Source organism: Annulohypoxylon maeteangense (assembly GCF_022496945.1).
Source record: "Annulohypoxylon maeteangense strain CBS 123835 unplaced genomic scaffold GGS22scaffold_1, whole genome shotgun sequence".
In the NCBI taxonomy this organism is placed as follows: domain Eukaryota; kingdom Fungi; phylum Ascomycota; class Sordariomycetes; order Xylariales; family Hypoxylaceae; genus Annulohypoxylon; species Annulohypoxylon maeteangense.
The window spans coordinates 2396614-2411170 of NW_025953248.1; the positions used below are offsets into that span (position 1 = coordinate 2396614).

General features: G+C 47.5%; 3 protein-coding genes across 3 annotated transcripts; 1 reads left to right on the forward strand and 2 right to left on the reverse strand.

The window, feature by feature from the left end:
* Positions 1-8062: 8062 nt before the first annotated feature.
* On the reverse strand, positions 8063-10015 carry GGS22DRAFT_177201 (p53-like transcription factor; the record flags this gene model as incomplete). The annotated part of the gene is made up of 3 exons (XM_047963497.1): positions 8063-9530; positions 9620-9776; positions 9964-10015. The coding sequence occupies 3 exons, from the start codon at positions 10013-10015 to the stop codon at positions 8063-8065; spliced, it is 1677 nt and encodes a 558-aa protein (XP_047824032.1).
* Positions 10016-13248: 3233 nt separating this feature from the next.
* GGS22DRAFT_9506 (uncharacterized protein) lies at positions 13249-13728 on the reverse strand. Its single transcript, XM_047968507.1, has one exon. It carries the CDS (start codon positions 13592-13594, stop codon positions 13304-13306), a length of 291 nt encoding a protein of 96 aa, XP_047824033.1. The 5' UTR covers positions 13595-13728; the 3' UTR covers positions 13249-13303.
* On the forward strand, positions 13729-14148 carry GGS22DRAFT_9505 (uncharacterized protein). The gene has a single exon (XM_047968506.1). The coding sequence runs from the start codon at positions 13864-13866 to the stop codon at positions 14086-14088; it is 225 nt and encodes a 74-aa protein (XP_047824034.1). The 5' UTR covers positions 13729-13863; the 3' UTR covers positions 14089-14148.
* Positions 14149-14557: the final 409 nt, after the last annotated feature.

The following is a 14557-nucleotide window of genomic DNA, read 5'->3' on the forward strand; positions in this document are numbered from 1 at the left end:
CATCTACGGATCTTTGAACTAGAACCGGGTCTCCTTAAGACTGTCGTCAAGTGAACCGACATAGGCGAGACTGTCCTTGTTCGTTCTATCACCGGACCCGACTTGACCAAGTCCGCTTTGCTTCATCCAGCATTGAGAGCCTAAATATTGCATGGTAACCGAATACCATTTATAAACAATCACTTTGATACGTTTATGAATGGAGAAAGCCTCTCATATACTCTCAGTTGGTGTATATGGATTCAGGGGCTATATTCAGGGGTAACATAAGGGGCTACAATCTCAACATCAACCACCACCAAAAGGATTCAGCTATCTCTTTTTACGATATATACACGGCATATCACGCGTATTAGATTGTTCAATATGAGTATAGAGGTTGAATTCAAAAGTCTATGAAGCGGCTACCTTCTAAGTGGTAGAAATTCCAACACCTATTTAGTATCCGAATGTCTCTTACTTCTTCTATCAAACGCTACAGACTCAAAGTAGGTACTTAGTGATTTAGAGCGATAATAAGAAGTTAGGTATACAACGTCAATTGGTGATCTATGATCGGCCCAGGCTTGAAAGGGGATGATTCAGTATTAACTGCTACTTGGGTAGTCTTAACATGCAATCCATATCACGAGAAATATATCAGCACTTCTATTATCCACTTAACAGAAGCTATTTCTTAAAGTTTCGATTAGTCACATAGTTCACTCAACGCCAAGTTACCTAACCTTCTATGAAGACACACATGCATATCTACCTAATACCCTAGTTTTGTCGCAACCTTCTAGTCTCCTACCCTCAGAAGCTTCTCTATCTAACTATAGCAATATTTCCGCTGTAGATTTAACCTACGAGCGTGCATGAAATCCAAGACTGTGGCTTCGGCTTCTATCCACGCTAGCATGCAAGCACACGTTATACGATCTGTGTGCCATCGTAGCACCCAGTCTAGCAAGGGTCATAGCACGTCCCGGCATCAGATCTCCCACGCTACGGACTCCGGACGCCTCTCACCACTGTGGCACTACCTGAAACGAACGCCATCATCTCTCGGTGATTGAAACTTTATCCAACGGCGTCTTGGCAAGGCTTCTTTCCGCCTGCTGCGGTAGAACCGTGAGGCTCTCCTTAGCTTCGCCGTTGTGGCTTCATCTTAGAAGGATAGGGGGGGTGTTCACCGTATATGCTGTACTCCTTAGTCAGCATCCATGGCTTGACATAGCCTACTAAGCCCACGTTTATACCCGCGAGCGAGCTAGAGTCCGGTCTCGTCGAACGCCATCGGCGCTAATGATGTCACTTCTACCCCCTTTCAATCGGCGACCGCCGGTCGGCGATGTAGATTCCCGCGAGAGGGAAAGCTGCGGAAGCAATACGATAAGAAGCATCCAGCCACGTATAGGCTTAGATAGGGAGCCACCGCGCCAATCTATACTAGCCATTATCTGATCTTCGGTGTGTTCCTCAATTTTACTTCGTAGGGCTGGAATCCTCTTCGGTGACACAATCCAGTGTATGGTGTGTTCATCTAATAGCCCTATGTATCCGCAACCAAGCATTGGATCTTCATTGTGGCACCTGACTCCGTACTCGTCACGTTTCACCTTGAGAAATTAGGGGGGGTGTATTCACATAATATTCTGTGATTACATAACGATTAGGTAGTGATACTTACCGTCACACTGTACACCCTCACCCGACCTTGTGACTGGGACATTGTAATCATAGTAGGTAGGCTTTGATAATTACTATACTAATGTCAATCAAGCGCAACAAATCCTATACTCGAGCAACTAAACTTCGGACATACCACCCAATCCCAATCCTATCCGGCACAGCCCTACGTACCGAACCAATGGAAAATGGGGGGCCGCGTAAAGGGGTTTAAGCCGGTTCAGGCTCCATCTAAATCCGAAGCATACCCAGTGCCATCCCACGCATCCCCGGGCTCAATCCCGCGATCTCGCAAAGGACCCCTTTCTCCCAGAGCTACCTACGCAGAGAGCGAAGGCCAGCAGTGCCTTGACGTGGGATCAGCAGCCGTCGTCTCTTTCGGAACGAATAGCCGGCGGAAGCGTGTTACACCCCGTTACACTAGATGCGGATGCTAGATTGCCCCAAGGCTCTGGGTGCGTGTGTACCTCTCTAAAGCCCTACGTGTGTACAGTAGGCATGTACCTGTAAGTCAGACGCTCGTAGCATACAGCTCACAGCATGAGCGAACCTACATACCAAGCAATATTTCAACGTGGCACGAACCCGAGCTGTCGCCCATCACAGATCTCCTGATCACCAGGAACAGGGGGGCTAAAATTTCCTTGATTTTTTTTCTATCTTTCATCCACACTACATCATCAAGCAAGTCAAGCCGAGTATGTGGGAACCCGTAGTGGTTTCAGTCTAGTGCTGCCATCACATCATTAAGACGTCCAGGCTATAGGGTATGTACATATGATCTGCAAGGACCTATTGGAGGATCCTAACATAATGATATTATGAATAAGCCGAGCTGGAACCGATAGATATCTCACCCATGTATGCTATTACCAGCTGACTTCAATAAGGTCAGTTTTGCCTTGTATAGTGATGCGTAGGTCAGTAATTTCGTTGAAGAACCTTGGGACTGGGGACGAGATGAAGAATACAACCTCACCAAAATTTCCACAGCGAATCAGAATGTAGAGAATGATAAAAAAAGATTTTAAACTAATTTACTTCGTACCACAACTCATCGGACGAAAGACGACCATGACCCCTTGTCGATCTAGTACCTAGTACTATAATTCATTCGATCGTCCAATGACAGCCAACTCATATCATTCGATAACTTTTCCAATGCATTCAACCATCGATGATCCTCTGTAAATCAAGAATCACTGAACAAGTTTTGTGTTACCTCGCGCTTACTCGGCTTGATCTTACCGGCCAATTCGTATTTAGAGGATACTTAAGAGACCTGGGGGGAAGGCTTTGGAGTTACACACGCGTTTGCAGGGTTACACCGCTCGGCTGACTAGGTTTCTGTACCACGTAAGCCTTCTTTGTATTCTTCTTTTCTTTTTTTTTCTCTAATGTGATTAATATTTCCCAAGGTAACCTTAGGGCGGCGTCGCGACTGGACCGCCACCCGATAAGTGGCATACCTAAGCAGCTAAGCAATATCCATACCTAGCTGCCTAGGTAGACAAGTGGTGTGGATTCCAACACGGTATGCCTGTTAGATAGGTAGATAGGCAAGTTAAGTGAGCTGACGACAGTTGTAGCGGATCCTTCTAACTGTATTGAAAAATTGGTGCATGGTCGGCAATAAGTTGCACATGGATCGGCAGTTCGCTTGTTACCTGAGGGGAATTCCCTGCTTCGCTTAAGCGACCTTTTATGATCCATGGTACGCAGAGAAATACTTCATTGGTCCCTCGCTCCCAAACAATGCTTCCTGTACATCGCTGGGAACGGACAAACGTATAGCGTCTGCGTCGCAAGAAGCGCGGCGCAGTAGTTTGTGTCACTGGCAAAGGTCACACACAGCGACGCAGGAAGATAACCTTCCCGTCCTGTACATGTGCGGCGTGGGTTTTTTCGTACAACAGCCATTTACCACCAGCGCACCAGGCACGCATCAGTAACGCCCCCTCTCAGGACCACGAGTGACCTGTCATATTCCACTCGAGACGTGAACACAGTGTGGAATTGAGACAGCGTCGGAATAATGAGCGCCCAGAAATTGAATCGACCAGTCATTTTCATCGGTACTCTGCCCGGCAGCTCATGTTTTACAAGTACCGTTGTCTGACTCAGCCATGTCCACACGGGTCCAAGCCGCGACAAGTCGTGGATTCTCAATCGACGCAAGTGCCACGAAGTACTGCGTAGGGCTGAGCAGGAGACGGAAGTAGTGTAACGAAGGGCTGACGATGCACGTCAGGCACATCATCCGTACGTTCTGCATAACGTAGAAGGGAGGGTACTCGGGGAAAATCACGTTTGCTTATGGGTGATCCTTAGTTGCGTAAGTCTGTAATTGTTAGTGGGTTGAAGTGACATCACAAGCAGAGCGGAACCCCGTAGTCCTGCCGCGCGACTACGCCTAGTCCGGGTCTTGCTACGGTAACATCGCGTGGCTTGCTGAATGAGAAGCTGTTTGCGAATGGCAATACGATCCGAGCCTGTCGTCGACATGCTACGACCTGGTCAAACGTTTACAGCCACGGGACCGCGGGGAGATATGGCCCCCAACTTCTTGGTAAGTAGTAGGTAGTAGGTACAGCTTGACCGACTCGCCCTTGCTCACGTCCGATTTAGTTGGTGTTGGAAGGGATGCTGCGATGTTTGCCTGCGAGATCAGAGTAGTGAGAAGGTAATTAATGGTTTGCTCAATCATGTTTGCCGCCCTTAGGACCAGCATGTACCTTCTACAACCACAGTTGTTCGGGTCGAATTGAAAGAAAAAAAAAATCCTCCAGCAGTCCAGGTACTTGGCACGGTAAAGAATTGGACTTTTGAAGGAGAGGGGGTCAGATGGTAGGGTGGGTAAGATTGAATCTCTCGGCACTTACCGGGCCTCGGCGAAGCAAATAATAGAGATCCCCGCCCTGCTAGGACCAGTAGAAGTGTTAGGAAGGAAATGAAGGGGCACGCAAGGAGGGAGTTGGTGAAAAAGATAGCATTTAGCTTGAGGGAATTTGGGCATGCTCAGCGCGTCAGATATAGTAAGCTTTTTCCGGTGAGAATATACACATTCAATGCCAAGACCGGAAATGCAGGACGATAGCATTCAATGTCCACGCGTTGCGGGAGTGTTCACTCTAATTTTCGCCACTCGAGATCATTTTCCGCCGCGGAAACTCGGAGCTCGATGTGACGCAGCCTAACGAGGACAGGCGTTGCAAATCGGATATGAGATGAGAAGCATGAATTATGGCTGTATATAGACGCGCGATTGGGTGAATTGGTTGCCTAGCTTCTCTTTTCAGAGCTCTCTCAACCATTCCTTCGTCGAGGGTGGAATGGACGACGGATACGCGGCCCCCAACTTAACCAGCATCAACCAACGGCTGGTTGACAACGTGCGCCAAGGTCATATAACCATCCCATCATGTGGTGGCGGGTCTGTCACTCATGCATTGGTAGGTTCCGGATCCGCGATGGCGGGTCTTGCTCGAAGTTTTCATCCTTAGCATCGCGAGATTGCGACTATGAGTTGCAGGAAACGTCGACTTCCAATAGGTGACCAAGCACATTTACCAATTAGGCTTGCGAATTAGTGCGAGACGTAATGATTCTAGCATCTCCCCTCCTCCTTCGACGACCCTGACGACGATCTGTAGAGCGAAATGATCCACAAAAGCTTAATTGGACCGCGAACCAATTAGCACAAAGACAAGGCTTTGTACCGCAGATGTATAAGATGTATAAGATGTATCTTATTAGGAGGTGTGAAGTAGACAAAGAATGGAGAAGACCCGCGGGTGGTATCTCACCTGCATGTTATTGTAGAACACCACTCATATGCAAGGCAATAATGAGAAGTTATTGCTTATCCCATAGCACTCTTCTCGGCCGTACTGTCCGTCGCTGATACCTGGCGTGTCTCTAAATCTGACAGCGACGAAAGAAGAGAGTAAATTTGTTGGACCTTCAGCGAGACGGCTAAAGTCGCAAGGAGCTGACCGATGTTGTTGTCTCAACTGGTACGTAAGGATGTTTAGCTCGTTGGAGAAACCAAAGTTGACCGGTGAACAGAATCTTGACTAGATTCGTGCACTTGCATTGTGATTCGATGCGACGGAAAACGTATAACCCGCTCAAGCTTACCTAGTAGGTACGCATAAATTATGAGAGGATATACATATGCGAGTGCCATTATTAGAGGTCGGAAGAGGAAAACGCCACGGCTTTCCTGACAGGCATTGTTTACCACGACCGGGATATATTCAACGATGAAGAATGGAGAAGACAAAAAAAAAAAAAGAAAAGAGGAGAGGGAAATTAGCTCAACTGTCTCGGGCGCCGAGATCCATTAAGTGGTAGGTACCTACCTACCTAGGCATTTAGCTAAATCAATAATAAAGCAATTGCAGCTACCCGTCGATCGTCAACTTTATTTCTCCTAAGAAGTAGGGAAGCCAGGTATGTACCTATGTAGTATGCAGGAAAGTACGATAGATACTGCAGTGCGAATTACCATATCAAACTCTCTACTGCATGATACATGGGTACCTAGGTGCCTACATTTCTACCTACTACTGCTGGCAACATTGAATAGTAGCCTCACGTAAATTTCTCCGTTTCTACCTACATAGTACATGCATGGTACCCCAAGTAGTACATCCATACATACATACATACATACATACATACATAGGAATTCCGTATTATTCGACCGTATTTACACAACTAACTACCCAATTCAGCAATTACAGCAGATAGGCACGATATCCGACACTTCGCGTACCTAGATACATATCTTAGTATGCAATACACCCAATATACTGCCTAAAAGTAGAAACACCGTTAGGATAAGCTACTGGAGTCGAAAGTCAAAAGTTCTATTAGCTCTAGCCTTTCTAGCGCATGGTCTAGGCAGTCTAGGCAGGTACATCAGGTGTGGGGTTTCCATCTATTAAGTTCCACTGTTAGCTTAACATTGATACCAAGGATCTACCTCAAATCGCGTGCGGATGCTAGGGTCCTAGCTCGCCCAGACTCCAGAACGGCCACCCCTGCTCAGCTAACCTTGTACCACTGCACCGCCTGAACCCCGGCTGAAAGCTACCGCGACCTTGTGTCTTGTCCGGTCTACGACGTTCCCTATCGTGGGTGTCATGCTTTTAGTGCAACCTAGCTCCCGTTGTGGGGCTTTGAGGCTTTGTAAGTCCAATTTGAACGACCTCTCAACCTGATCGAGATCAGTAATGACATGCGAGCCATCAAGCGAAATCATGAAAGAAAAAGGAAAAAGGAAAAATATCCATGCCGCGCATCTAATCTATGCCAAGGCCATCTTCAACCGTAGAACCCTGATGTAGGGATACTCATTGGCCCAGTGTGCGATCCCCCTTCGTTTCTGGGTTTGCAGCTACCTACCTTAGTAGACCGTGTTCTTTTTCCCCGGTTCTAATTAACATCTATCTTCTATTGGTCATCATCTGTTAGTGGAGTCATGCGGAAAAAAAAATTGATTTCCTTGCTTCGATGGTTGGGCATGCACTGATCCGCTGTCCCGCAAGACAGGGGATCCCATCGCGGTAGTCGAGAGAAGCAAAATAGAAAGGAAGCTATGTTGTATCTTTCGATCAAGAAGCTACGGGAAGGCAATTCTGAGCGCGCGAGCACTGCTAGTGGGGGGATAGCACGCCTTTTAACCTTGCGCCCTTAGCTCGATCCTGCTCTTCCTCGTTTCACACCAAATACTCTTCTTATTCGACTCGCGAGGCTTGTAAACACACATTCCACCCGAAGCGTCCCTCAACCACATCGAGACAGGAGAAGGCGAGTTGCAGTAAGTCAGTCTCACCAGGAGGACCCGGACAACAAGCGAAAGCAGTTGCCGAGTTGGGGAAGATAAAACTCAGACACCCTTATAAACCCGTCTTTCCCAACGCCACCCATGAATTTTTTTTTTACGTAGTCTTCGTCAAGTTTCAAGGCAGATGAATGAAAGTCGCTTATCCTTCGTTTGTCGAACCCTCTCGAAAACACCGTAAAAGCATCGCACCAGGGTATCCTTTCCATTATCCCACCAGATAAAACCCATGTTTTGTAGTATATCCGGTAGAAACCTCCAGGTCGTAGTTCATTCTTCGTATATTTCTGGCCCTCATTCAGATTCCCCATGCAGACTCTTGCCCAGATATTCTTTCCCCGCCATATTCCATACGCCGCCACCCCCCGCGTCCAACCTGGAGATACGGAGGATACCAAAAAAGTCCAGAGAAAACAATAAATATACTTTTCGTCTTTGATAGTCTTGTCGAATGCAGGTACAGCTCGAGAACAGGTAGCTAGAAGCTACCGAGTGAATATGTCATGTGGATAGACCAATGTACGTCAATCGGGACTGGTCTCACCCGGATTGGGGGAGCATTGTTGGCATTGTTGGGTAGTAACCCGCAGAAGTCGGTTTTCCTTCGAATCTGTTACAACCCCCTCGGGAGTAGTAGTTGCCTGGTGTATAAAAGAGACTTGGGAGAGGTCCATCGTACTCGTGCTTCACCTTCGAATTCGTTGAGTCGACTGCTGCTGGCGTCGAATGCACCAAACTTTCCGGTTCGCTTCGATGATGGGAAAACATCTCAACTCCCTGTCTCGCATCGCTACCCTCGTAGATCGTCCCAGGATAGTACTGATATTCTTTCGCATTGTCAATAGCTTTAGCCTCCTCTGCGGGGATGATTGGGTCTATCGGCATTTCGTTGTGGCGCGTGGTCCCGTAGTGTGCAGAGCGTGGGTCGTATCCCCCACCGCTGCCATACGCATTCGATAGTAACGAAGATCCACTAGCACCATAGTCAGAACCTAGGACTTGGGATCCCGAGTAGCCTCCCATCCCGCTTGATCCGCCAGGTCCGCTACTTGTGCTTCCGCGTCGCTCCGTCTGGTAATGTCCAGGAGAACGGCCGCGAACAATCATCTTTGCGGATTTGCGTTGCGCGATCTTCATGAACTGTTCCTGCGCCTGATTCCCTACGTCGACGTACAGCTCAACGACCAAATGATAATATTGTTGCGCTGCGCGCCGCTTTCCATTGTTTGCGGTTGCTTGCTTAAACTGGATCCTCTCAAACGTATGCTCGCTCGGGTACGACCCTTGCGGGCTCTGTCCGTAGCCACCTTCGTACAAAGGTCTTGATCCACCGGGTATGTTGTGGTGGTCCTGATAAAGCAACGGATGCGGCGGCTGCTGAGGCTGCTTAGGTGTCAGTCTCACCTTCTCCGGTTTCTGTACCGGTCCTTTGTCTCTCTTGGGCGTGTGCTGGACCAGGTCGATGGTGTGAGAATCGCTGTCAGACACGACTGCAGAAATGCTCATCGCGAATCCAAATACTTGGTATGATGTTGACGATCCAGTAGGAGCGTACTGCATCGTCGTGTTGGAATAGTAGGGCGACAGGCTGTATGAGCAGATGCAGGAAAAATAATTTCTCCTGTAACATGTCCAATCTCCCTCTGACATGAAGAAGCCCTTGTCGATGGTCCCATGGATATCGATTTTAATGGGCGACCCCGATTCACTGTAGACCAGCTGACCATTTGCGGTCATCGGCATTAACGGGGGAATGTGCGTTCCCGCAGACTTGCCATACTGGCTGGCGTCCATCCTGACCGGACTCGTGAAACTAATACTAGGGCTGGGAGTTGGCGACAGAGGATGGCGTCGCAAAGGTGCTGCGAAAGAAGGCGATCTCGTGTGCTCCGTTGCTCTTCCAAAGGACGGCCTCGCTCCGGAGTAGAGATCTCTTACGCTGTATGCTGGATTTGGTAACGCAGCCGACCGGTTGGCATGTGCCATGCCCGTAGATGAAGTGCTACTACTACAGCAGTAAGTAGGGCAAGAGCTAGAGCAGTTGGATACGGATGTGCTATTACACACGGGTGGGTTCAGGGTGGGTGTGCAACTTACCTAGAGTTCAGGCGCGGTGGCCTCACGTCGATCCCAGAGAAGATCTGTGAGGCAGGAGAATAGAACGATCCGGTATCAGGGGAGTACCCCGTGGTTGTGTTGTTGAGGAGAGGCGCAGAAAAGCCGCCAAGTACAGAAGGCGGCTGAGGAGGGGTTTCTATTGTTAGGGAAGAAATATTGGAATCTTGGGTATATCTGGACAAGGCGTCAGCAGGGGCTTTTGCCAAATAGAACCTCGTGTGCGAGGCTCCAGGCAAGCTAGCGAAAATTGCGTGTATCGCAGTTCCATACAAGACATGTCCAAGTGCGACCAAAAGGTAGTACTGACAACAATGTTCACGTACCACAGGGGGGAGCGGATACAGGATCGGGAACTACAAAAAAACCACGCCACATAGCGGCGAACAGCGGAAGCGTCACAGGTCTTTTGTGTAGCTACAACAGCCACCCATGCATTCTCCGCGCCTATGGGGAGTGAGAGAGATTTACAGGCGGTGCTAGTAGGTGCAGATTCTAAGGTAGGTAGGTTATCTTTGGGGGGGACGCTAGCAGCAGGGCGATCGAAGCAGCCTAACCGGCATACCTCCATAAGTGCCCAAGTCTGCCGTCGTTTCGTTGAAGAAACGAAACGCGCGTGAAGTATGGGAAATCATGTGGTATTGAGACAAAACAGTGGAATAGTTAAGAATTAGAAACTAGAAAAAAAAAGCAATGAGGAAGTAAGACGAGGGGAAGTTCTGATTCAACGACATTTTTTTTATTTTTTTCTTCTTTTCTTTTCTTTTCTTTTTTTTTCATCTTCTTTAGTAACGAAGGGTAAGGGACATCTGCTCACCTCATATCACCAGTAGCCGGGATGTCGAGATATTCCAGCCCAGGACAGGATGGTGGCGAAGGCTCAAAGTCCTGCTAGAAGGAGGAAATTTGTTAGTAACGTAAGCTATGATGGCTGGTTATTTTAGCATAGCGGTGACGGGTCTAATTAATAGAAGAAGAGGCCCATTGGGTGTGAGTTGTAGTCATTACCGGGCTTTGGGCATTGCCGGCGGGAAATTGAAAGGGCTCGAGAGTTTTTTTTTGTGAGCAGTCCCTGTAGAGGATCGGAGAGAATGTTAGCATACAAGATTTTTCTGTACTGAATGGCTAACATAAAAATATTGTTAGGACTTGAGGACTTGAGAAAGACTTGCAAGTAATGTAATGCAGCGTAATGTAATGGCAATGGAAGTAGTAAGTATGAAGGTACTTAAGTGTATGCTAGCTGGTTGGGTACATAGGCAGACGGTATGGCTAGGTAGAGGGCTATGCGTGATGTATGTAGTGGGTGTGTGTGAGTTGTATGAGTTGTGTTGAGTTGCGTGAGTGTGTGAGCAAGTGATTAGAATGATGCGTCAGTGAAGGTGGAAAGAATGGCACGGTGTTTGCTCCCCGGCTACTTCCAGTTCAGTGCTAGGAAGGTACCTTGTCATTCCGTGCGTTGCACTGTGGTACCGCTGCCTAGTATGCGAGATACTTAGATGGGCTGACTGGGAAGGTACCTTAGGATCGAAGTACCTAAGGGAAGTACCTTCCAGGTTATCAGGGACGCAGGGAAGTGGCTGTCGGGATCCAGAATCAGGGCTATGGGCGTGTTGTGGGTGTTGTGGGTAGGCATGTACCTAGAGATAGAGAGGATAGATATTTCTTTCCAGGGGGGGTACCACACTAGAAGACCCGGAGGCGTTTTTTGTACGACGTAGGAAACCGGGGATGATTAATTTATTTTCATCCAATGTGACAAGCTCCTTCCGTTGATTTGCAGAAGCTTCGAGGCAGCCATTAGAGGGGCAGCATTTATAAAAGACATCAAAGTATAACGACTTTTCAGTCCGTTTCGCTTCCTCGCATCTTTCCTCTCTATCTCTTTTTGCATTGATTTTCTTTCTGCTTTTCCTTGAAACATGATTCATAAAGTGACGAATAGAGGAGAGAGAGGAAGATAAAAAATGAATAAATAAAAATTTTAAAAAAAAAGTACTTGCTGTATGGATTTACTTAGGGATGAGTGTAGGTAGTAGATAGGTGGTAGGTGGTAGGTGGGTTGGTATGGTGTGGCTTCAGATGTGTAAGTGTGTTTAAGGTAGGCGTTGAGATGAATGTGCTTGCGCGCGTTTATGTGTTTGTGTGTGGGCGGGCGCGTATGTGGGCTTGTGCTTGGTGCGCGTGCATATGAAAGAGGACGACATCTTCGAGATTGAAACTGACTGACCTTGAATGGCGCTGCTTTCAACTTCGATCTCAAGGGCTTCAGCGAGCGTGCTAGAGCTGCCTTGGAATCTTTGTCTCCGACTCCCTCAGCATCAACGATGCATAGCCCATTTCATCCAATTGGCTTTCGTTAATTAAAAGCGCCCTCACACAGACCGGTTCGGCGAAAGCGAAGTTTCTCGATTTTTCTTTTACGTTTTCCGATGGGAAGTAAGATAGGAAGATATAGGGGAGTAATAAGAAAGGACAAGAAGATGATGCATGCATAGATGTAAGAATGAAATTAACGAGTATATGTGCATATCATGATAAATACCTTGGGGTTAAGTTGTTGATTCATTCGAGGAGCCTCTCTGTTTAAAGAGAGGCGTGGTTCATTCGGCCGAAAAGTGGCTGACAGTACCAATATAGCTGGCGACGGGGGATTGGGATTGGGACTTCGAAGACGGGTCGCGGATTACCTAGTAGCTGTTGTAGCAACGGTCGTTAGTTCCGTATTCTACTAAGTATGCAGGGTTCCTTAAAAGAGGAAGGGACATTGGACTGAATGTAACGGCTTCGCTCAAAGAGTCAAGCCAGTTACGCCAGTTAAGCCAGTCAAGCCAAACCCTTCCGAGCTTATCCACTAATAAGGCTTTTTCCCGTCAAGACAAAACATCTTCAGGGCAATGCTGTTCTGAGACTTCGATAGGTACATCGAAAGTACCCCCGAAAAAGAGATGCCATCTTAAGTAAGATGATGTGTAGGCGGGTACCCTATGTTCTTTTCTTTTCTTTTTTTCTTTTTTTCTATTTTCTGTTGCTGCTTCTTTTTCTTCTTATGTCTTCCCTCCACTTTTACATTTCAGCTATACGTATCGACTAACCCAACTTCCGGTCTCGATCGGTAGTGGGTTATGTACCATGGTAGATGTTGGTGAGGTAAGTAATTGATGTATGTCAATCTCAAAAGGTAGGGTAGGGTTAGGGAGTGGGCTCGCTGCTTGCAGATGAGAGGTCCAGGGGCCAGGATGTACACCGACCTTTGGATAGTCCACTGTAACCATAAGTGCCAAGTGATTGATAGCTTTTGGAAATACATACACCGTCATGCAGCGAATAATAAACCTGGACAGTTAGAATTCCTCTTGTCAGCGGCTTTCAACCCTCTGCAAGTAACAAAAATAACATGATTAATATCGAAGGGATAAGCTCGAGAAAGATGCAAAAAAGAAATGCAAATAATAAAAATGAAAAAAAAACAGAGATAAAATAGAAATAAAGGGCAAATCAGAGAAAATGAATTAATTGTGCAGGGTTAGCCCAAGATGCGGAAGCTCCAAGCTTCATCTCGCAGAACCAACAATGCAGAAGATAAATTGAGCCGCGCCGAATTAAGTTGTATTGGGCTGAGTGGTGTCGAGTCGAATCGGATCACTAGGTAGTATGTTCAAGAACTCAGACAGTCAAAGTCCTCGGATTCGTCGATAGGCCAAGCTGAATCAGCCGTATGCTACCTTTTGACACCGGTGAAATCGTCATCGCCCTCTGTCTGCCTGTTTTTTTGTTTTTTTTCTGCGCGTCTGTTTCTCCGTACGTATAATGTATTTCTAGGTCCGCGATCTGCTTGGCGCAGGCCGTTGGCCTTGTCTGAATCGCGATCTCGTGCGTGGCGCCTGCACAATATCCCGACAAGAGCAGAAAAGAAACTAGGTACCTACTCTCCCTATCGGAAGGGGGCGCTAACATGCGAATATCTATATTCTAAACGAATCGAAGGGAGACCCTGAAAGTGTGTGTCAGCGCTGCCTTCTTCACTGCAGATTTTTGAAGCGATTTGATTGATCAACCACGGTGGAGGCTAAATGCACACCAACTTGCCTACCGCCATCTTGGGTCCATGGCGCCATGCCTATCAATTTGGAACAGAGCACGGAGTGGCAGTTGGATGAAACCGTACCTACGGACGCCATTGAATGGTGCCATCGGACACTTCGTGGTGATCAGCCTCCCAAGATATGAACTGCCCAGCTTACCTTATTATTCTCTTATCTGCAGCAAGCCTTGCGTTATCCCAGAATCAGACTCCGTCCCGTCGCTTGCTACGCATCGGATTCGTTAAGCCGGCTTGTGGGTGCTGTCGGGGAGGGTTTACCCTAGGTAGGTTTGCCTTTTCTTTTCGAATCAGTGTAAAGGGGGGGTCGTCTAGGTCATGCGAAGTCTCAAGGCAGGTACCAAGCTAGGTAAATAGCATGAGCGCGGCAAGGCTTGAGATAAAAGAGAATCTATATACCCTTACAAAGCACGTCTTCAAAATTTGGCGAGGTGGCTTCGAATCGTACGATAGCTTATACTGTGCAGAAGAACTTAAGGGGGCTTGTAAGAAGAGACAAAAGGGTAGTGCCACAAGGTAGTGCATACGGGTGAAGTCAACTTCTCCAAACCCGCAGCATAAAATCCCATATATCGGTCTGACTGCGGTGCTTGAAGATTCAGGATTAGGAGGTGGATTATTTGATAGGACTGGCAAATAGGCGAAGTGGGTATTGTCTATTCCCGCTTAGGATTGGGCAAGGTGATAGTGGTAGCAGTGGTAGCGCAAGCTGGGGGAGTTTGAGACAGCGACTATTATGGTTATCTAAGGATTCTGCGGAGAACTCGAGGCGCATTCGGTCTTTTTAATCATTAGCGGCTGGCGTGTAGCTTCCTGAC